Raw genomic sequence first — 25,099 nt, forward strand, 5'->3', positions numbered from 1 at the left:
GGGGGAGGGGTGGTGACAGGCTGAGTCAGGCTCAACTACAAAACTGCAGCACCCACCAGCACATGCAAAGGTTGGAATGGAGGGCAGACCATGCCAAGAAGGTCCACAGCACCCACTGGCAAGCATGGGATTCAGCGCTAGGAACAGGACTGGTAGGGAAACTCAACAGCTGTCAAGGAGCACAAGAGCTAGGGCTGGGGACTGCCAGGCTACAGCACCTGTTACAGAATCGGATTGGAGGCAGGCCATCTGAGCCACAGCACTCATTGGCATACTCAAGAGCCAGGGCTGGGAGCGGGCCTGAAAGGGGAACCTTTGGGACTCTCACGCTGAAGTCAGAACTGGGTGTGAGGCTGTACCACAGTACCCCCAAGCATTCCTGGTTGGGGAACTGTGGGCAATCCCCTGCTAGGCTGTCCCTATCACTGGAAAGCACAAGAACCAGGCCTAGGGGCGGGCCAACCTGAATAAGGCAATAGCACCTATCAGCATACATGAGGGCCATGTCTGGAGATAGGATAAACTTAGCTAAACCACTGCATCCATGGGTATTCCTGAGAGCTGAAAGGGATGGGTTATGCCACAGTAGAGGCTGGCATGTACAAATACCAGGGCTGGTGGAGGTTATTGGGGGCCATTCTAACTAGGCCGCAGCATCCACTGTTGTACATAAAGATCAGGTCTATGGAGATCTGGCTGGGCTGGGCTCTGTCTGCAGCACCTCTTGCTTTGGTTCATGTGAGATATGCAGTTGAGGGGGAACTGGTCAGGTAGCTGTATCCACCCATATGTGCACTGGCTGGGGCAGGTGACAGACCGAACCTGACCCTGTACTAGCTGGTGCACATAAGTCTGAGGTCACTCCAGGCGAGCTTCCCTGGGGGACTCCCCAGTTAGACTGCTAAACTCAGACCCTGGACACAGGGAAAAATCATAGGATGTGTAATCAGACCTTGGACTGGGCCTCCTCAGTTGTTGATGCCTATGCCAGGGAACAGAATGCCCAGATGCACACAGGGGACATGATGGCCAGCTCATCTAGGCCAGCAGGGGACAGATGTCAACTACCTGCCTCATCAGAGGATGGAAAGCAGAACAGGTTAGACCAAGTTCTGCAACATGTTCCTGGTTCTGAGGATGCTCTGTGGCAGACTCGGTCAGCCAGAAGACTTGGGAAAGATTTTCTTAACCCTGGAGCAACAAAACCAGCAGCTTCTCAGAACTATCAAAACCACACAAGTAATACCCTTTGAGCACTCTTCCTCCACATTGTGGTCTCTAAGGTGACATCAAATAGCCATCTTCTATCCCAGGTACTAGTTTAGTATGACAGCAAGGAACGGCCATCTCCCCATACTCCCTTGCAGACACAAGAAGAAAAAGAAAATTAAACTTTTGTCCCACCCAACTTCCTCCAGAGTTGACTCTCTCCATTCTAACCAGAGGTCCACATGGGAGTGCATCCCTCTAAACTATGTGAACAATACTTAAAAATAAAAACTTAAAAATAAGTCACATATAAAGTATGAAGAGGGAGAGCCCTGAGTATTTTATTTAAAAACAGAAAATTTTGGTGCAGGTAAAATTGAGCAAAAAATCATTTAAAAGTTACATATAGTTCAAGGTCTACTTATTTTAGGCCATTCTCTGGAAATTTAGGTAATTTGAATTGAACCTCAGTTCAATTTTCAGCAGCACAATCATTAAATGATTTACCAAACATATAGCACCTAATTTCAAAAGAGGACACATGATTAAGGTACATATTTAAAAATCCATATAATTACTACAACAATTTATTGTAAGAATGAAATATTTATGTTTGCTCACTGCTTAAGATTCACATACTTGTACTGTAGAAGATTAACAGCAATTTTGTAATAAAAATTCATATGGCCATTTTTAAAGGGATCTTTACACCTGGCTTTAACATATTTAATCATTAAAATTCCCTGAATCTCAAATTTTCTTCATTTGAAGGTCAGATGTTAAGAAGCCTATTTCATTAATATCTTCTATGTTTCTATTAGTAAAATGACAGTCAGGAGCTCCAGAATTTAAATCAGTAAGAAAGCTATAAAATTCAGGTACAGATTTGTAATTAAAAAAAAAAAGCAAGAACAAAAACCTGTTACCAACTATAAGCCTGACTAATAAAATTGTCAAAGTTCAAGTAGTAGTTACTGTAAGATATGAAGACACAAAAAATGTAAATTGTATATACTATATTTACTAAGCAATATTTTTCCAGGGGAAAAAAATCACTAACAGCCAGGGGCTTCCTAAATATTCTTACATTTAAAATGTGTAGAGCATAGAGCAAAAGGGGAGGAAAAATAAAAAGAAAGCTGTAACCTGCAGAGAATTTTAAATACATTTCCAGTCAATGAGACCATGAGGTGAAAATTTTAAAAGGTCAAGACCCTATGTGACTTTCACAAATTTTTTTACAACTACACCCTGCCCCCCACCCCCCGGGGAGTTTGGGAAGGAGACATCAGCAGGACAGGCAGGACATCACGAGAATATTTTCAGAGACTATTCATGTTCACTTGCTATAATTAGTCCAAAGGGGCAACCTATTCAAATAAATTCTGTTGTTCTGGGAACATAAATACCAGTGAGAATCTGAATTACTGCTCTTATTTAAGTCAGTAAATTTCAGCAACTTCCAAACATCAAAATTTAGAGGGACTCTCAACATGCGAAGATGCCAATGATCTACATTTACAACGCGGCTTTCTTAGATTGCTTGCCTGACTCGAGTGAAAACACACACAGTACTGTTTCCGCACTAGGACGTGTTATCTTTAACCACTCTGTATTAACTCTCTTTCTACTCTCAGGGTTATTTCTTTACAAATAATAGTTTTCTAGTCTGTAAGAAAGGGAAAATAAAGCATGAAGAAGTTAGAGTCTGCCAAAGAAATATTTACCTTAATGTGAAAGCAATCATTACACACCACATTTCCTTGCCTCCTTCCACCCATCCTATTGAGATAGCCTCCTCAGTGATCACTCATATAACCCTTGTTTCTAATAAAGGATCAGGATCCAAATCATTAGACTGCATGGTTGTTTGTCTTGACTGTGAACTTGTTTCATCTGCCATTTCTAACCAGTGATCTCAAGTTCTACTTCATGGAATTCACACAAGCTCAGAGGGGTCAGACATACTCCAGCCATGCAAGCTACAGTTTCATGCAACTAACTCATTCTGCCACAATTACTTCTTCTAAGCTATTCTCAAACTTTATAGAGTTTTTCAATAAAGGATACAAGATAGAATTTTTATATCCAACAATCCCAATGTTTTTGCATTAATTATAAAGCACTATAACCCCATAAAATTGATTTGGATACTCACGGTAAGATTTCCAAACAGGGGGTCTATATTCATCCGTATCTGAAAGAATAACATTAAGATTAGTGAGTACGTGTATTTTAAGTACGATGGCTTAATCATTAATTCATTTAACATATCTACTGAGGCCTACTTGCCCAAAGTACTATGGTAGGCACACAAAGGCATTAAAGGTTTTTTAGACGTGGCCTGTTTTTAGAGTTCAGTTCTACAAGGATGTCCAAGGAAAGTTACTGTAGTTAATCTCTTATCGCAAGAAAACATCAAGGCTCACTTTTCCTGTTGGCTCTCATGTCTCATCATCAAGAGTCAAGGGTAAGTTTTTGTTTCTTTGGCTTCATGATTATTTCTCTGAAAGATCCTTGACAATACTGGAATTTTTCTATTTTTGGACAAACTAATTGGAGAACAATCTGATTCGTTGTAAACATTAAGCATTTCTCTATTGCTGCCACAGTAGGAGTTTCCAGGGGAAGTGGTATTTATCAAGAGGCAGGTTATGCCCTCAGGATGGCCCTCCTACACCCTGGACAATCTCTACCCAAATGAGGAACATCTCAGTAAAGGGAAACACCACAAGTGATGCACGGCGAACCCGAGGTGAACATCTGGTCCCTCTGCTGACACAGTGTGCAGAGCTGAGAGGACGTGTGGGGGAAGAGCTGAGGGGGCAGGAGATGCAGGAACGGGAAAAAGGAGAAGGGCCAACATGGTCTGCCTTCTCATTAGCACAGCAAGGCTGAGGAGTAACTGGACTAGCCAAAAGCTCTGCCCATGGGACTGTGCAGCCGAAGCAACAGGCACGTAATTTTCTAGTATGGAGGCACACATTATCAAGACGCTGATTAAGTGGCTGATGGCACCCAACAAGAAGCCAGCAGGAATCTGCTCCTAAAAATCTTGGTCTCCAAATACACAATTTCTGGGAAGTTTATCAAGAAAACTAATTATATCATTCAAGAAAATGGTTATAGATGCAATACAATTTGCTCCTAGTCACCAACTTTTAAAACTCAACGTCAGGACTGGCACAGTAGCATAGCAGCCTGCGGTACCAGCATCCCATATGTTTTGTGTCCTGGCTGCTCCACATCTGCTGTAGCTCCCTGCTTGTGCCCTGGGAAAGCAGCAGAGGATGGCTCAAATCCTGTGCTCCTGTGCTGACGAGGGAGATCTAAGCAGTCTCTGGGCTCCTGACTTTGGCTTGGCTCAACTCAGGAATTAAACTAGCACACGCAGGACCTCTGTGTTTCTCCTATCTGTGAAATCCACATTTCAAATAAAAATAGATCTCAAAGAAAAAACACAGCCTCACACTTTGGAGTGTTATTGTACTACATAAGTTAAGTCAGAGGCCTGCAGCAACATTATTAATAGACTCAAGAACATTAGGGCTACTATTGTGGCACAGTAGGTAAGGCCACCATCTGCCATGCTGCATCCCATAGGGGCAGCAATTCGAGTCCCAGCTGCTCCACTTCTCATCCAGCTCCCTGCTAATGACCTGGGGAAAGCAATAGAAAATGGTTCAAGTGTTTGGGTCCATTCCACCCACACGGGAGATCCGGATGAAGTTCCTTGCTTTGGCAGGGCTCAGCACTGGCCATTGCAGCCATCTCTGCAGTGAACCAGCTGATGAATGATCTGTCTCTCTTTCAAAGTGCCTAAGCCTTAAAAAAATAAACAGGAAACTTTAAGTCATCTGGATATTGCTTGGCACCCAGAAATATTAAGATGTTTGCTTGCAGAATATTCGTTTGAATGAAAGATTACACAGATGGCAAAATGAAGTGATGCAGCAGAGTTGGTTGCTATTGTTCATGGTTGTTGTAACCTCGTATCTGAAACAATGAATTCAGGAGGAAGTGCTGAGCCACTGCTGCTAGGGTTCAGTTCCCAGGTGCTTCCGGCCACATTTTCACCCAACAATACAGAACCTTGTTTTATGTTATTTCATTAACACTGAACTCAGAGTGGCACAAGAACTCTTACCTATATGAAGCTCCATTAATGCAAGTATTTTCTCCATAAAGTATGTTATAGGCTCTTCGGGTTGAGGAATAGCAGACAGCATTTTGGTACTATCCTTGGGGGCCATTCTTAAACAGCAAAATCCCGACAACAAAAACAAAACCCACAAAAAAAAAAAAAAAGGAAAAAATGTGGCATTAAACAGGCCATGAAAAGCATAATTGTGTATAGGGGGAGAGCTCAAACAAGAAGGCAGAATGCTGCCTTGTTTGACCACCGCTGGGACCGTGCAGGCCTCATGCCTCAAATTTGTTGCTGTTCTTTATTTGCAAATAACTCTCTAAGCGCCATGAAGTCTTTATTTACGGTTACAAATAAATGCTAACAGGCAAATTTATAAACATACAACCTGCCAATAATGAAAATTGACTGTAAATAGTAAGCTATTATATAGGCAAGCTGCCTGCTCAGGTGAGCCTGGAGAGGGAAGCAAGGTGGGAGCAAATACGGCCCTGACTTAGTGACACAGATGTACATACGAGTTGCCACTGCTGGTGTGTGTATGTGCTTTGCAGGATTAATTAGACGGAAGTTAGTCTCAAACAGAAGAATCCTAACTCAGGCTGCGCTGTGTTGTAGCAGGTAAAGCTGCCACCACCGGCATCCCACATGGTCACCGGTTCTTTTTATTTTTTATTATTTTTTTTTTAATCCATTTTATTGTATTGTTGTTGACAATCTTTACATAGTTAACTATAGTTGAAGGAAAAACAAGAAAAAGAAAAAAAAAAGGTTCAGGGGGATAGGGAGGTGGGCAATGCTATTATGTCCATATTGTTTCCATCATGTATCTGAGGTAAAGGAGGATATTGAGGGAGAAGCCCCACCTGGTTTCCCGCCCACCCCAAGTCCCGGATGTGGGGCATGCTCTGAGATATGTGCTCAAGTGGAGTTAATAGTTCTCCAGTTATGAGTCACTGCCAGTTTCGCTCGATGAGGTGGTCCACTGATTGATATGGTCCATCATGAAGTCTCCATTTGTCCCATATTTCGCTGCCAACATGTAGCTGAGATGAATGATTGTCCTATTCTGTCTTCTGTCTTTTCTTGGTTAGAATTCTGAGTCCAGCAGTTCAAGTGGGGAGATCTCCAAAGATACTTTGAGGTATTCCCAGATTAGTTTCTTGTGTGTTCTAGCAAGCACAGGGCCCGGCACAGTCCATCACCCTGATCAGCTGGTGGTTGCAATTGCTGGGTTGGTTCTGTTTTCAGTCCCGAGTTGCACTGGAACCAATGGGTGTTGCAGTCCAGTCTGGTTCGGCCCTTACATCAACCAGTGGGAGCTGCAGCCTAGTTGGGGCGACCCACAATAACCCCCACCAGACCGCCCCCATCCTGGTTTGCCAGTATGTGTAGCAGAAGACCAATCTGTCCCCCATCCCATTTGGCTCTGGTACTTGTCAATGGGTATTAAAGCTTAGTTTTATCTAACCAACTCAACCATCCAGCCCTCACAGATATTGTTGAGTACCTCTCTATCTAGCCATCCCAGCCCCCGTCCTAGTTTTCATGCCCTCCAACGGGAATAGTGACCCAAGAAGGGGAACCTACTTTTTCCCTCCCAGGTCTCTCTGTTCCGGTTTATGCACTCTTTAGGTGGTCCTGTGATTTGACTCGAATTAGTCCCCAGTGCCAGCTTCTGCCAGCTGAAGCTGTGGCCCTGATCTAGTCCACATGCAGCGCACAGGTGTTTTAGCCTTGCTTAGTCGTGTCTGTCTCTATCCCAGCCCACGCTCTCCAGTGGGAGTGGCTGTCCAGCGAGGGGGCCAGCCCCTTAACACCCCCGCCAGCTTTGCCCCTCCCTTCCTGGATCTCACGTGTGCTGGATGGGTGCTGCATTCATATCCAGTACAGGCAACCACGCCCTGGCGTTCCATAATGTGTACTGGTTTTGTCGCAACCGAACCCGGCCCATTCCACACTCTGTTCTGGTGATCGGATTTGCCAGAGGATGACATGAACTGATTTAGCCTGGTCTGCTCCTGACCCATGCCGAATGCATGCCAGTGGGAAACTTTCCATGGCCTATTCTGGCTGTTTCCAATCATGCTTCTCGCGCTTACCTGCAGGGACTGTGTCCTGCCAGAGGAGTTGCCCAGGCTCCTCCATCAGAACCCCTCCCAATGCCAGATTTTGCGCTTGCCAGGGGGTTCTTGAGCCAACCCTACTCAGTTCACCTCCTGTGCTAGCAGGAACAGTGGCTTTTCCTGGCTGGCTTTCACCCCATTCTGACTCTTGTTGTTGGATGTTTCAGCCCAGCCATGGCTCGTCCATACCCACATACAGCTCACACATGGCTCAGAAGGGGATTGAGACCCAGCCTAGTCAGTCCCACATCTACCCTGTTTCTCCATAACACCAGATGGTGCTGGGATCTGAACCGGCCTGGTGCATCCAATCCCAGCCCACACTAGTGCCTCGGGTGACTGCAACTGTTTTCTAGATAGAACGCAGCCCCCATTCCAGCACATACACCCCTTGGTGGGAACCTCATCCCAGCTGTGGCATCCCAGATTGGGACCGTTCCTAGCCGTAAATCACGCACCTGCACGTGGCTGCTCCAAGGACCATTAGGTGCCAGCCTGCTAGACAAGCCGGAGCTTATCTTTTACTTGATAGGTGTTCAAAGCTCAGCCTTATTAAGGGATTGGAAGTTCTTCAAAGGAAGAGTTGCTGGTATTGGGAATCTTTAGGATTGACTCAGATCCCAGAAACAGTGGGGTCACTCTAGAGCTATCTCAGCAGCGATTCAGACGTCCAATACCCCAGAGCTCCCCGGCCGGGCGGCCAGCAGGCTCAGCCTGGCGCCAAATGGCACACTGGCCGCCCGGGCCCAGCCCGCCATGAGCCATGGGCACATGGCGGACTGGGTTCGGGATCCGAGCTAGACGTCCTCTCCCGCAGCCCTCGGCTCGCCTCTGGCAGCCGGAGGTGTAATCCTGCAGGCCCGAGGTTGCACCCCTCCCCAATCCCGTTCACCACCCAATGAGGGTGGCGGGTGGGCCCCGGACATGCCCAGTCACGGAGGCCTCCCCCCTCGGCGTACTCACCCCAGAAGGAAGCAGGCCCCGCACCCTGGCATGTCCGGGCCCAGCCCGCCATGAGCCATGGGCACATGGCGGACTGGGTTCGGGATCTGAGCTAGACGTCCTCTCCCGCAGCCCTCGGCTCGCCTCTGGCAGCCGGAGGTGTAATCCTGCAGGCCCGAGGTTGCGCCCCTCCCCAATCCCGTTCACCACCCAATGAGGGTGGCGGGTGGGCCCCGGACATGCCCAGTCACGGAGGCCTCCCCCCTCGGCGTACTCACCCCGGAAGGAAGCAGGCCCCGCACCCTGGCATGTCCGGGCCCAGCCCGCCATGAGCCATGGGCACATGGTGGACTGGGTTCGGGATCCGAGCTAGACGTCCTCTCCCGCAGCCCTCCGGTCACCGGTTCTTGTCCTGCTTGCTCCATGGGCCCATGCACTTACACAGGGGACCCAAAAGCAGCTGCCAGCTCCAGACAGGCCTACCTCCTGCTTCTGCAGCCATTCACGGAGTAAACCAGCAGATAGAAGAGATCTCTATTTCTTTCTCTTAACTTCCTTTCATGTAAAGACATAAATCTTTTTTTTAATGATCAAATTAATTTCCATTTTCCACATGGGAGACCGGATGGCACTCCCTAGCTCCAACATGACCTGGCCATTCTGGAAGCACAACAGCAGATGGAAGATCTAACTATTTCTTCAGATAAATGAATACACATATCTCTTCTTCTTTGCCTTCCTTCCCCCATCTCCTCTTTCCTAATTTTCCAATAAATATGTATTTTTAAAAGAGGAAATGAGAATACTCCTGTGTACTGTGACTTCCAAGTTTGTAACTAGCCCCAACCCCTCACAGAGCCTGTGCAAAGTTTATGGTAACGGGACTAATGTGATGTAGCTGATTATGGTTCAAGACTTCGCTGTTCTTTTTTCGCTGTCCTATTTTCAATCCAGCTCAATGATATTGTAGCTAGGAAAGCAGAGAAGGATGGCCCAAATGCTGGTGCTCCTGTGCCCACATTGGAGACTGGGATGAAGCTCCTGGTCACTAATTTTGGTCTGACCTGGTTTCAAACTGTGGTCATTTAAGGAGTAAACTAGTGGACTGAAGACCCCCGTCTTTTCTCTCTGTAAAATCTGCCTTTCAAGTGAAAAAAAAAATCTTAATAAATTTGGGGCCAGTGTGGTGACATAATAGGCTAATCCTCCAGCTACAGGGGCCAGGAGGATGACTCAAACACCTGGCCCCCTGCACGTAGGAAACCTGAAAGATCCGGCTCTTGATCAGCTCAGCTCCAGCCATGGTGGCTATTTGGGCAGTGAGCCCAATGGAAGACCCCTCTGTGTCTCCTCCTCTGTCAAACCTGCCTTTCCGATAAAAAAAAAAAAACTTTAAAAAAAGGTTTGAAATTATGATCGTTGAGGAACTCCTGCCAATAGCTTTGATCTTTGAGGAAGCAAGAAAAATAAGCTAATATTCCAGTCCTGACTCTGGCAGTTCTGAATCTATAGCTAAACAGGGCTTTCTTAGAGCAATGCCAATTGATACTGATACATGATTTCACAAATGTTGCTACATCTGAATCTTAACTTGGTATTGACTGACTTGAGAGATGGTGTGAGAGTGAGTGTGGGTTTCCCACTCTCAACATACTTGTAAGAACCAGGCCTGGGTCCAGCAGAAACCAGGAGTCAGGAACTCAATCCAGGTCTCCTATGGCCATGGCAGGGGTCCAATTACTTGAATCAAAACCACTGCCCCAAACAATCTAAACTAGCAGACAACCAGATGCCCATATGGGGCAAAGGCATCCTTATCAGTGCCTTAAGTTGACCAAAAGTCCACATCCAACTCTTAATTTCTTCATGGAATAAAATTATCACTTAAAATGCAAATAGTAAATTGTTGTGAGGATAAAATTAAGTCCAAGCTACTCCCTTCAGATCCAACTTCCTAATAATGTGCACCCTAGAAGGTCGATTATGGTCCCAAGTAATTAAGTCGCTGACATCCACGTAGGAGACCTGAACTGAATTTCAGGTTACTGGCTACTACCTGGCTCAGCCCTGGCTGATGTAGCCAGCTGGGAGCAAACCAGTGGGTCTTAAGGTTTTTTTCTGCCTTACAAGCAAAATGAAAAAAACTTAATAATGAAAACACAGAATTATTGTAGTAGCCTCAAGCCACTGTTAACTAGTTCAGCACTATTCTCAGGGGCAAGGAGGAAACAGACAGGGATGGATGGAAGAGGGAAGATAGGCTTATTCTATCTATGAATTTACTCCCCAAATGGCTGTAACAGCTAGGTCTGGGCAAGGCTGAAGCTAGGAGCCTCAAACTCCATCCTGGCCTCTCACATGGGTGGCAGAGGTTCAGGTACTTGGGCCACCTTCTCAGGCACACTAGCAGGGAGCTGGGCAAGAAGTGGAGCAGCCAGGACTTGAACCAGCACTCAGATGGGGTGCCAGAAATACAGGTGGTTGTTTAACATGCTGAGCTACAATGCTACCCCTTCCATGTATCTGTTCAATTACAGAGACCCTATTGCTGCAGTTTACAATCATGCAATCTAATAAAACTAACCTTAAGTAAACTGCTAACAAATGCTTGGAGAAAAACGTAAGAAGTTTTAATAACACAATTGTAACTATTAGCAACATTTAAGAGTATAGTTTGAGTTTTCAAAGTCCTTTCTCAGCCACCTGTTTTTTTGCTCAAGTGTCAACTAGCTCAACCTTTCTGGAAAGCTGCTGGCGACATATACCACCAGTCTTTAAAAGTGTGCAATATTTTGCTAAGTAAAATACTGTTCAAAACCAAACACCTAAAAATTAAGTCAGTCTTTCTTATGTTTAAGAGTAGAGACCTTCAAACATATTGGCACAAATTTTTCTGTTGAACACAAACCTTCCCGAATGTTCCCTCAGACGTGGCTAGGCACCACTGGCCTCAAGATCTGAGGATGGAGAATGGGAGAGAAGGTGAACAGCTTAGGGTACTATGCCTCTGCTTAAGCACAACTAGTTGTCAAAGTCAAGGAGACCAAGTTTCCAAGATCGTAAGTCCTCCCAGAAAAGAAGAAATTTCATCTCAATCTTTGATCTCTGAAATTCAATATTACAGAATTCTGGGCCCAGCGCAATGGCTGAATTGACTAACCCTCCCCTTGCAAGCACCAGGATCCCATATGGGCACTGGTTTGTGTCCTGGCTGCTCCACTTCCCATCTACCAGCAACCCGCTTCTGGCCTGACAAAGTAGTGGAGGACAGCCCAAAGCCTTGGGACCCTGAACCCACATCGGAGACCAAGAAGTTGTTCCTGGCTCCTGTTTTCCGATTGGCTCAGCTCTAGCCATTGCGGCCATTTGGGGAGTGACCCAGCAGAAAATCTTTGTCTTTCCTCTTCTCTGGAAATCTACCTTTCCAATAAATTAATCTTGAAAAACTATTTGCCAAATTCTATCACAGAAGATACCCATCACCTAAAGCAAGTTCCACTGCCAAAATAAGACAGACACTCCTGAAACTCAACAGCCTTGGGGGAGGATGAACTGAAACAGGCAAGCTGGGGCCACACAGGAGGCTTCTACACTTACTGAGGAGTGGATCCAGCACAGTCCCAGAAGGATGCTGACAACACTGGTGATGCTGCCTCCCTAGGACATTAAATCACTGAGTGCAAAACAAAAAACTACAATCCTCATCTCTAAGCGGGGTCACTACTGTGACCTGGACCATGGTCTGACCAGAACAGAAACCTAGCAGCAGAGACAGGGAACCACGAACAAACATTGCAGGGTTGTTCTCCAACACCAATAATGATAAAGAATAAAAATAGTGCACCACTGATTTATCAATCAATTTGGAAGTAAGTTACAGAGAGAAAGGGAGAGACAGGTCTTCTGTCCATTGACTCCAATCCCAAGGGGTTGCAATGGCCATAGCTGTACCAGGCTGAAGCCAGGAGTTTCATCCCTGTCTCATGTGGTGTCAGCGGTCAAGCACCTGGCTGATTTTCCACTGCATCTTCCAAGCCAGCAGCAGGCAGCTGGCCTCGAAGTAGAGCAGCCAGACACATATCAATGCCTATATGGAAGCCTACATCACAGATGCCTTCACCTGCTACGCCACATGGCCAAACTCAATCGCCTACTGTACTGCAGTTCTCTTTTTGGCATCTGCAAGATTGGGTAACTCTGGGATTGAACAGGCCTCCTGAGACTGTCCTGATAGTAAGTTAACTGAATTTCCTGCTAAAAGGGACAGTGATTAACAGAAAAATTACAGTGCATTTGATCCCTGAATTTACTTAACAGGTGATATCAATTCTTCCTGCCTATTGTTTGTCATAGTAGTTCTACTTTTAGGAACTTACTAGAAAACAGTCAATTAAGCATGTTTAAGAAATATTAATACAGAGTGGCCACTTGGCACAACTAGCTAAGCCCACATCCCATATTGTATTGCCTAGGATTGAGTTTTACCTCTACTTCCAATCCAGCTTCCTGCTAATGTGCCTCCTGGAAGGCAGGAGATGATGGCTTAAGTACTCGATTCCCTGCCACCCACATGGGAGACCACCCAACCACAGCTCTTTTGGGCATGTGGAAAGTAAACAGCAGACTGAACATATCTGTCTCTCACTCTGTCTCTATCATTCTGCTTTTCAAATTAAAAAAATTAAATTGTAGGTTTCAGAAATCAGTTTCTTTAGAATTTTTGGCAAGAACAGTTGGCGAACAGCTATGAACTAAAATAAAAATAAGTAAAAATACTGACCTATGCATTTATTCAATGGTGAAAAATCCCTCATAAAATATATATGGGAATAATACCTTAGAATACATTACACTTTGCATGATTAGGACTATTTAGACACTAAAAAGTGCTTATTTAGTAACTGACAAGATTACACCTTTTAATAAATTTTATTTTTTTAATAATGATTACATGGCTAATCAGGGTGGGAAGGATCGAGGTTTAGGGAAAACTGGGTGAATTCACTGCTTCCAAATTGGCTATTTCTTCTTACTGTTTCTAGGGGAAGGGGAAGGACAGGGGGAGCCACTCATGACTTTCCATACATCCCAGTACCCAGGGATGAAGAACCACCTCACAACCCAGAGCATCAACGTGTACGTAATCCAAGGATTCTGTCCAAGTGGTTTGGATAGTTCGGAAGTGCTGCCAGTTTCACTGATCTAAGGATGATGTCACCCTCCCATGTCCCTGGTCATTGAGATTTTTTGCTGTCATTTGTTTGGGGTAGTAGTCCAGTTCTGTTCTGCTACAGCACCAAATGTGCTGCCATATTCTCCTTTTACAACAGGGTCTGTGTCCACTGCTCCACCTTTTTTATTCAGTAGGATACGTTCCTGCAGGTGAGTCCAAGTATCTGGGCCAGGTGCCCCAAGCATCCCCCACCCCTGAGAATCACGAATCCAACATCCACCTACTAGGCGGGCCCCAGGGTCCAGGAAAGATTACATCTTAATATCTTGATTCTTAGAAAACTTAAGATTTATTTATTTTTATTGGAAAGGCAGATACACAGAGAAGAGAGACTGAGGAAGGTCCTCCATCTCATGATTCACTCCCCAAGCAGCCCAAATAACCAGAGCCACGCCAATTCGAAGCCAGGAACCCGAAGCCTCTTCCAGGTCTCCCACGCACGTGCAGAGTCCCAAAGGCTTGGGCCTCAAGCAGGGAGCTGGATGGCAAGCAGGGCCACCAAGATTAGAACCGTTGGCCATATGGGATCCCGGAGTATTCAAGGCGAGGACTTTAGCCACTGAGCTACTATGCAAGGCCCAATTCTTAAAAAACTTTAGAACATTATCCAAATAAATCCTTATGCCTTCTCTTATGAATCCTATTTTAATCTACTACATCCACAGTTGTTAAAAATGACCAACCTATGAAAACCAAAAGTATTTTTCATTACAGTTTTATCTTTACATAAGTACATTTACATCTTACACATTCTGTGGTTTATTGCAATACTTTTCTGGTGAGTTTTTAAATGGCTTAACTTTTTACTTTAAAAGATAAATAGTACATTCTGGAACAGATTAGAATGTTAAATTTAGGATATTTGGTGTTTTAGGCTTAAGCTTACATCTTTTAAACAAAAAGGGTTGGGGTTTTCTCAAAAAGCTAACTTTGTAAGATTTATCCATCTAAAAGGCAGAATTACAGAAGGGGCGGGGGGGAGAAACAGATCAAGCGATCTTGGATCTACTGGTTCACTCACCAGATAGCCCCAACACCCAGGGTACCAGGCTGAAGCCAGAAGCCAGAGCTTCCTCCAGGTCCCCCAAATGAGTGGCAGAGACCCAAGCACTTGGCCCATCTGTTACTGCTTTTCTTCAGGCTATCAGCAGGAAGTTCCATCAGAAATGGAGCAGCTGGGACATTAAATGGGATGCTGGTGTCATGGGTTGTGGCTTTACCTGCTATGCGACAACACCAGCTCTAATTATGTCCCACTTCAGAGGAAATACACAAGAATATAAAAATTCAAGGACTAGGAGTTGGCATTTAGTCTAGCAGGTAAAATGCAGGGAAGGATGAAGTAACAAAGCTCCTGGGTTTCCCAGCCACCGAAGGCACCAGGGGAGTGAACCAGAGAACAGGAGCACACTCTCTCACAGGCAAGCTAACAAAAAGCACATGTTTACTATTTTAATGCACATTCATTTCAGATTTTGCAGAAGGAATAACATTTATACACAACAGAAAGATGTTCTCTTCAAATGAGGTTCAAAAGAGGTGCACCTTTCAATCAACAGACAGCAGATTCCCTGTATCGCTTTAATCCCCAAACACAAGGCATTAATGATGAATCCCTACCAGCTACTGCTAATGGCTCTGTACGGACCTGGACACACCAAAGTAATGATGCACTTATTGAAGTCTTTTAGAAGAACAGAGCATTTAACAATAAAAATCACACAAGCACTATTTTTAATATCTGGAAGAATGGAGAAGAACATCACCCAGGTTTCTTACTCTAAAAGCAGTTTGTTACTTAGAAAATAATTCACAGTAAAAATTAAAAGGCCCATGGTAGCACACATAATTCAAAACTAAAGAACAAACAAAACAGATTTGCTGAAAGTTCTAGGGACTTCATATCCTGACTAAATTTTTCTAGAAAGTGCTTCAAAATGTGGAAAACCAGTCATTTCAACTAAGATAGTTAAAATTCACTCTGCAAAGTCATGGCTGAATGAGGTCAGTTAAATCCACCCTTTGAGGCAACAAAGTCACTGAAAACTACTTCGAATTCAGAACTGGTGTGTCATAATTCAACTTGGACACACATATTTTTAAAATCAAAGATAATTATTTTTAATTCTTTAGAGACTAGTGACCTAGAACCATTAATATGAGGGGGCAAGCTTCCTGAGGCTGTGCAACCTTGAGTATTCACATGTTGTGTCAAGGTCTCCAGGAACAAACATTCTTGCCAATACAGTACCCAGCACTTGCCCATGAACCCACCAGCCTGGACAAGCAGAATGTCCTAAATGAAATGGGACTCAAATTTGAAAGCTTCTGCTGTGTAAAACTCAAGCTTGGTCTTTTATTGAAGACTTAAGCAAAGCTTCCTCTAACCATCTTGGCAGACCTAGAAAAACAGACTACAACAAAGTCCTTGTGCTTACTAAAAACTTTTCACTATGCTCTTAAACAAAAAGCTTATACACAGCAACTGGGTCACTCGACTCCATCCAAAGGTAAAGGGTATCATTTTCCAACCTGCTATTTCTTCTAAACAGTCAGTTGTATTTCTGAGGCTTCTTCCTTAAAAGATTCGGTAAATTCGATAATGTTGGTACATTTCATGATGCCCTCATAGACCGACTTAGGCAAGGGTTTTTAAAAGGAAATTTCATGATGACATTTACCTCTTGCCAAGCCTCTCCATAAAAATCAACATTCTCAGATGGCTTCCATTTACATGTCGTTGGTTACATTAACACACACACACACACACGGCCTTTAATAACATTTCCTGAAGCCCTTTACCGTCCAAAGCAGAGTAAGAACATAAAATTGGGGGTTGCTCTACAGTCTAATCCTTCACCTTGCAGCGTAAGTGTCCCTCAGCGCCAGTTCATTCCCTGGCTGCTCCACTTCCCATCCAGCTCCCTGCCTGGGAAAGCAGCAGGAAATAACCCAAGTGCTTGGTCCCTGCACCCATGCAGGATATCCAGAAGTTCCACGCTCCTAAGTCTAGATCAGCTCAGCTGTGGCTGTTGTGACCACTTGGGGAGTGAGCCAATGAAGGGAGATCTTTCCTTGTCCATTTCTCCTCCTCTCTGTAAATCTTTCAAACAAAATAAATATTTAAAACACACACACAAATTCAACAATGACAGTAAAATGTATCTGTCAATTTCCCTGCATCTCACATGTTGAAAATTAGAGTGCAAATAAATTTTATATAGTGCTTGTAATTCAACCTTGAAAGTATTTACCATGTTAAATACATTGTATTATAATAACGATATGTGTCTGCTAAACATTTTTTCTAAACTGAACAAGATTGAAACTATCTACAGCACTTGAAGATCCAACCGTTAGAAGAATGTAATTGCAAGATACTATTCACAGGATTTTAAACACAAGTTCTGGAAAACAACCAACTAAAGCTCTACTTTTAGAGGAGCCATTCTGAGTCAGTCAGCTAAGCACTCTTAGCAGCGCCCTCACCTTCAGCAGGCATAGTACATGCTCTACTTGTTCTTTTCTTAAAGGACACACCATAAACATTTTTCTCTTTGTTTTTAGCCATGCTTTGGGACAAACTATTCCTAACCCAAGCGATAGTCTCTTTCCTTATTATGGTTTTACAGCAAGGACCCAATTGAATTCTTGCCCTTGAAGTAGCAATTGACCATCATATTCTCTGGTCCAGGAATATACAGAATTCAGGGGCTTATCGTTACATCATTACTCTCGGACATGGACTCATAATAGGGTTCCCCAGTAACAACGATCAGTATGCCATGCTTCCAGCAAGCACTAGAACTTTCCATTCTTCTCTACATCCATGTTTCCAAACCTTATCAACAGAACAGGCACAGAGAAAACAGGCTACACCAAATTTTACATGCAACTACAAGGAAGGTAACTGACACAAACAGAACACAGCACTCTTCACTTTTTAATTTGTAATTTTCAAACTTATTTTAAAATAGGATCGCTGGGAATACCAGTTACTCAGGAAAAAAAAAAAACAATGAAACAAACCAAAAGCAGGGCAAGTGGATCTAACAAACAGAATACTGTATTCCAAGCTACAGACTTAAATGCGAAATAAGGCAGCTTACAGCTGCAAGGGAGGAACCAAAGTCAGATATGGAAAACCACAAATGAGCAGAGCTGAGTAATTCAAAGCACATGCTAGCTGTCCCAGAGTATAATAAAGTGCTTGGCATGATTCAGTTAACTATGCCCTGACCACACATGACAGCATAGGCTGCCAAGATACAAAAATTCTTTGGAAATGAGAACTTGTGTTCCAAATTAATAGGAACCTGTTTTTTTGCCTCTGAGAGCAAAGCCAGGGCATCAAAGATCTGGGGTTGTCAAGCCTCTTGCCAACAACTGCATCCAACAAGTCCTACAATGAACACGTCATACCGAAGTCCCCACAGTGTGGGGACATGAACAACTGCAAGTAAACAGCAATAAAGACCCACATTTTCTTAGGTATAAATTTCAAATGCTTAAAAAATCTAAGTAGTTTTTCTAACTGATTTAGCAGTAAACCCTGGTTTGACCTGAGCCTGAAAGTAGTTCTATAACTATCATTCACTTGATGGCAAAACCTCACCTGAATGGATGTGAGAAAATTTAGTCTTAATTTATCTGAGCATAATGAATTATTCACTTCACTACAGAAATATTTACATGGGATTATAATGACAACTACAGACACTGCAGCAGCTGCTATGAAATATACTATATACAAGGTGGCATAGATTTCAAAAAAATAATATCTTTTGAAAGAAAAAAGTGATAGAGGGAAGGAGAAACAGACATCCTCAATCCACTAGTTTACTTCCCCATATTACTGCAGGCCATGGCTGAGTCAGACAAGAACCAAGAGCCAGGAGTATCATCTGGGTCTTCCATACTAATACAAGCGCTCAAGCATGGAGAAATCAAGACAGTGGAAAAGGGTAAGGACACATTTAAACGGACGGAAAAACATTTAATCAGGATCAAGCAGAGAGGGCACTTTCCAGGAAATAGGAGAAGATAAAAAAAAAAGCAGAGGGGTACCTGGAAACTAACAGACACAGCAAAGCAGCAGACACAACAGTGTGGTGTTGCAGTGACTGATACTCCAGTGGCATTCAGCTAACAGCCATCTGAACTCCACAAGCAGCCAGAACTCCACCTGCAACCAGCTGGGAAGGGGCTTTCACTGGGAGCTTGGGAGGTGAACCCAGACAAAGAACTCTCCGTCCTGCTGGTCCCGTTGACTTGACCAGGAGCAGAGACAGAACAGCAGATCCCAGACGGACAGTGCAAGAACAGGGTGGATTTCATAGCCCAGTCAGCCCCCTAGAGCTGAATTGGGCGCCATTTTACCTAGGAGGCAAAGGCAAGGGAAAGGACTGAGCATACTCTGAGCTGGGACTGAACTTATTTCTGACTCAGTGAACTGCATCAACGTGGCATTCTACAGGTTCCACCCAAGGCAGGTCTGGGTAGCCCTCAGATCTGACGGCCAGCAGATCAAGAACTCTAGTAGTGGTACGTCGGCGCCATTTTGTACACTGTGACAAAAGCTTTAGGACTGCAGGGGACAACAGTGAACTGCACATGTGCTGAGCTTGTGAGAAATCTGAGAGTTCCGTGGATTGCACTGGTCCCGCAGGAAAATAATACTGACTGTGGCATTGTACGGGTCAAAATAGGTACGTGTGGCACCCAGACCTAAGGTCCAACAGGTTCCGAAAAGATCAGTGCCACCAACAACTTAGGTATATAGCACACCCGGCGTCTCCCTAATCCTGGGACCTGCTCCAACCAGAAGTGGGAGAAAGGTTGCAGAGACAACAGTGCAGTCTCAGCACAGTACCACAGGAGGTGGAGAGTAGTGAGCCAAGAGTTGGGGCTGTGGAGACCACGGTGGAAATCTGACACAACAACCCAGACCTGGAACTCGCTGGAGGTTGTGGCACAAGTGGCTGTAAGCAAAGAGCTGTACCAACTGCAACAAGTAAAATCAAACAGTAGACCTGTAGGTGACACAACTTAGAAACATGCCCCAAGGAGAAGACTCTGCTAACCACAAGTACAATGGCCAAGAGCAAAAAAAAAACAGTCAAAGGCATCATGAATATTACCAAAGACTCACCAGTAAAGGATCAAAACCCTATGCTAACCTCAGAGTTAACTGAGGAAGACATCGAGAAAATGGGGCACACAGAATCCAGAAGACTCATTTTAAAGATTCTGATTAACAACGAGAAGCTCATGCAAGAGTTCAAAGAATTTAAGGAAGCAATAAAGCAAATCAAGGGTGATACATCAGAAATTAAGAACACAGTAAAAGTACAGTGCAGAGTCTCCACAATAGAATGAAGCAAGCAGAAGTAGGAATCTCAGCATTGGAAGATATTTCCTGTCATCAGAGGGAAGCAAACAAAAAGCTGGAAGCAGAGCTGGATCACGCCAAAAAAAGTATTCAAGAATTGAAAAACACTATTAAGGGGCCCAATATAACAGTTATGGGAGTCCAGAAGGTGCAGAAAGAGAAACTGGTTTTACAAATATATTTAATGAAATAATAAAGGAAAATTTTCCTGATCTGGAGAAAGAATTGGGAAACAAGATCCAGGAGGGGCACAGAACTCCCAACAGGCTTGATCAAAAGCAATCTTCACCACAACATATGATAATCAAGCTCTCTTCAATTGAACATAAGGAAAACATCCTTAATTGTGCATGTGAAAAAAAAAATCAGTTGACATATAAAGGAATGCCAATTAAACTCACAGGAGATCTCTCACAGGAAACTCTACAAGCAAGAAGAGAATGGACTGACATATTCCAGATTCTAAAAGAAAAAAATTGTCGGCCTAGGATAACACATCCAGCAAAGCTTTCTTTTGTCTTTGAAAATGAAATAAAATGCTTCCACAGTAAGGAAAAGCTAAAAGAATTTGCCTCTTCCAAACCTGCCCTACAAAGGATACTTCAAGAAGTTTTCTTGACAGAAAAGAGGAATAGCTCCTCCCAAAACCAAAGGCAAAGGGGAAGAACATCCCAGTAAAATGACAACACAAGACTAAACCAATGAACAACCCTAAAATGACAGGACCAAAGTACCACCCATGTATATTAAACTCTGAATATAAATGGCTTAAGCTCAATCAAACGTCATAGATTAGTAGACTGGATTAAGAAACAAAACCCATCTGCTTATTGTCTGGAGGAGACATACTTCAACAAAGATCAGCGGAAACTATATCACATGGGTTTTGTTGTTTTCTGTTGTTTTCATCTCTTCAAAACACTTCCTTCTGATTAAATCATTCAATGACTCATAGATCATACATTGGCATCATTTTCTTCAAGAAGGTTCTTGATTTTCATTTCTTCAGCTACACATTAGTCACTTAATAGCATGTCATTTAACTTCTTGGTGTTGTTAATTTCTTTTTTCTCCCTGATGTTGATTTTGTTTTGTGGCTCTTCATTTAAGGGGATGTATAGTAGCTGTGTAATGGAGACTGTCATATCTAGTAACATGTTATTCAACTTCATGGCATTGTAAATTTTTATTTTTCTTTCTATTGTTGATTTTGTATGATGACTTTTCATTTAAGTAGCTGTGAAATGGAGACTAACATCCAGATGTGAGGACACAATGAAGTATGTATTTCATTGTAAGTCCATCTTATAAGTAGAAACTGTTTACTGTATCTTGACAATAGGATTCTGGACTCTGTCATTCTCCATGCCCACGAACTATACTTTATTAATGATATAGAGGAACTGGGGGGGGGGGGCGGGAATTGAGGCTGGGATAAGGGAAATAACAGGAGCCTATGGAACTGTATCGTAAAGTAATAATAATACTAATAAAATGTAAACAACAACAACAAAAAGAGCTCAAGCATTTGGGTCATCTCCCATTGCCCTCCAAGGTGCATCAACAAGGAGCTGGATTAGGAGTGAAGCAGGGACAGCAAGTACTGCACAGCAGACTAAGCCTTTATGTACAGTGCTGGCATTCCATATGGGTACCAGTTGAAGTCCTGGTTGCTCAATTTCCAATCCAAATACCCTGCTACTGCAACTGGCAAAGCACTGGAAGATCACACATAGTGCTTGGACCCCTACCACCCACATAGGAGACCTGGAAGAAGCTCCTGCCTTCAGACCAGCCCAGACATGGCCACTGTGGCCATTTGGGAAGTAAACTAGCAGATGGAAGATCTCTCTCCTTTTTCTGTAATTCCACCTTTCCAATAAAAATAAACTGTTAAAAGTGGAGCAACCTGAACCTGAATCAGCACCATATGGATGCTAGCATCACAGGCAGCTACATCACAATGTCAGTTGCAAGGAACATCTTTTAAATCCATTTTCCATTAATTCCCCAGTTCACCCTCATATATATATATGAAACATCTGAAATGTGTAATATTCTGAATCCAACACATCTCATCCCCCAGGTTTGAGGACAGGAATTTGAGTTTTGCTACTGCTGTTACTCTTTACAAGTGATCGTGTTAAAACATACCCCTCAAGACCATGTTAGTCTATTCCAAGGGGCCCTGTGACACTTAGAACACAACTGCCTGTGGGCTACTACCATGAAGGCCTGGCATGATGGCTCAATGGCTGAACCCTGACCTTGCATGTGCCAGGACCCCATATGGGCACTAGTTTGTGTCCTGGATGCTCCACTTCCCACCAGCAGTAGAGGATGGCCCAAGTCCTTGGGACCCTGCACCCATGGGAGAAGGTTGAAGAAGCTCCTGGCTCCTGGTTTCAAATTGACTAAGTTCTGGCCTTGGCAGCCATTCAGGCAGTGAAATCAGCAAATGCAAGAGCTTATTCTGCATCTCTCCTTGTCTCTGTAAATTTATCTTTCAAATAAAATAAATCTCAAAAAAATGATGTTATGGACATACCTTGATAACATTTTAGAAATACAAAATGCAGGACTCAGCTCCCAACGGTGCAACAGAATTAGTGTTTACCCAAGACCAAGTGATACGCACACATGCTGAATTTTCATGTGCACTGGTCCACCTGAACCCAGCTGATCCGTCCTCCTTAGCTCACTGACACACTGATGCTCTGTCCCTTGCCCACTCTCCTCCAGACTCCGCAGTTTCCTTATTCACTCAAACACGAGGGCCTACTTCCACCTAATTGTTCCTTTGTCTGGAGTATCCTCCCCAACCTCCTTCCTCACTCTCTCCATGGCTTCAATTTTTTAATCTTTGAAGTTTCCCCAACATTCTAAAACGTTCAAAATTCAACATGTCACTTGCTCATTGACATTCTGCCTTAACACCACTAGCTAAAACACAACATGCTAGGCTCCTGTGTTGGTTTTTGTTTCATCCACTGGAGTGGCAGCTGGTGACAGCAGCGATTTTTTCCATTTTGCACACTGCTCTATCTTCAGAGCCTGGAACAGCAACTGTCAGTGTAGTTCGTTGACACCTGTGAGCTGCTGAGACCTTCTCAGGGGCATGCAAAGTATCAAAACTTTTTTTTAATATTTGTTTTTATTTGAAAGGCAGATCTACAGAAAAGGACAGATGTAAAGAGGTCTCCAACCTTGGGTTCATTCCCCAAATGGCCGCAACATTTAGAGCTGAGCTGATCCAGAGCCAGGTCTCCTATGTGGGTACAGGGCCCCAAGTACCCAAGTCATCCATTTCTCAGGCCATCAGCAGGGAGATGGATCAGAAGCGGAGCAGTCGGGACATGAATCAGTGGCCAAATGGCATTTTGGTACTCCAAGGTGGAGGATTAATGTGCTGAGCCACCATCCTGGGCCCATCAAAACTATTTTAATAGTAATACCAGGAAGCTATTATCCCTCTCACTGTATTGGCATTTGTACTGGTGTAGCCAATCCTATGGTATGGAAAACTGGTGCCTTAGCAAGAAGCATAACAGTCTAACAAATTCTTAGTTGCCACTGTGCTTGTTGCTACCACATACGCAAAACAAAGAACCACACAGATCCAGTTCAGCCAGGGATGTTCCTGATGCAGCAATTAACTTAGTTGTATTAAATCTTGACTCTACAGAGTGTGTCTTGTTAATATTCTGTGAAGCACAGAAGCACACCCACTGCAGTCGGAGTGTGACGGGCACTTGTGAAATCACCGTCACTGTGAGCCGCACCAGCTGCCATTTTCACCGGCACCTCCCCTGGAAGCAGGACTGACCATGACTAAGCGCATGTGGACATGTGATAGACATTATGTATGTATACTTCTTGAATTTTTGATTTATGTGGTACAATTTCATATAGACTGGAATTTCCCCCCAAACTCCCACCCCCCAACAGTTTTCCTCATTTTACTACAGTGATATAGTTATAGTCCTTCATAAGGAATCATAATTCCATCAGTCTTATTTAAGTGTACCCCGACATTGCTGGTACAGACAGTGTCAGACAGTCCAGGATCCCTTTGTCTACACATTTCCAACAGTTTCAGTGGGAGTCCATCTTTTGCCTGGAATCAGGGATGCATGTTGCATTATACCCCCACATCTGGATATGGTAGACCCCCGTACTCTATCACTATACATTTCCATAATTGAGTAGCCATAAAATAAGGTCAACAACTGGTATGAGTCAGAACAGCCTCAACAACAAATCACAGCACCATGAAAAAATGTACCACTGAGTAACCAACACCTGGGTGACAAAAAGAACACACAAAAGTCTCTTAGGAAAAATGATGCCACCATTCAATCCATGAGCCAGTAATGAATTTGAAAAAAGAAAGTATTTGGAATAAATAAAACTGAAATAAAAAACATCAAAACCATGTGGCAGATATTCTCAAAAATGAACCAAGTGAACTTGTCACTTCTGTAAGAATATCTTACAGCATGTATTGTCAGCCATAAAATTCAAGCTTTCAACTGAGAAATCATTTTAGGAAATTTATCTACCACCATCAGCTTCAGTCTGTTAGTATTTAAAGATTTTTCTGGTGAGATAGATGGTGATATTGAAGACAATTTTTAAATATAGTAAGATTTGTTCATATTTAGAAGCTCTGTGTAACTGAGCTTATCTTCCGACTGACAAACAAATGATAGTATAGTATCATAAATGGGTAAAACACCCACTCAATTATATAATGTATACTGCTGTGGTTTCAGTCTACACTTCAAATAACTTAAGAACCTAAAACTTGGGCCAGGCACAGTAGCCTAGTGGTTAAAGTTCTCGCCTTGCATGTGCTAGGATCCCATATGGGCACCAGTTCATATCCCAACAACCCTGCTTCCCATCCAGCTCTCTGGTTATGGCCTGGGAAAGCAGTAGAGGATGGCCCAAAGCTCTGGAACCCTGCACCCACGAGGGAGACCTAGAAGAAGCTCCTGGCTCCTGGCTTTGGATTGGCGCAGCTGTGGCCATTGCAACCACTTGGGGAG

The 25,099-nt window shown here is 43.7% G+C and overlaps 1 protein-coding gene across 1 annotated transcript in view; it reads right to left on the bottom strand.

Annotated features, from left to right (window-relative positions):
• The window catches only part of CHN1 (chimerin 1), a 204,529-nt gene that overhangs the window by 145,349 nt on the left and 34,081 nt on the right, over positions 1–25,099 (bottom strand). Inside the window, exon 3 of the mRNA XM_058664659.1 lies at positions 3,368–3,406. Coding sequence (XP_058520642.1) covers positions 3,368–3,406 — 39 coding nt within the window. The remainder of the gene's footprint in view (positions 1–3,367; positions 3,407–25,099) is intronic.

This window comes from Ochotona princeps, chromosome 5 (assembly GCF_030435755.1).
Source record: "Ochotona princeps isolate mOchPri1 chromosome 5, mOchPri1.hap1, whole genome shotgun sequence".
Taxonomy (NCBI): Eukaryota; Metazoa; Chordata; class Mammalia; order Lagomorpha; family Ochotonidae; genus Ochotona; species Ochotona princeps.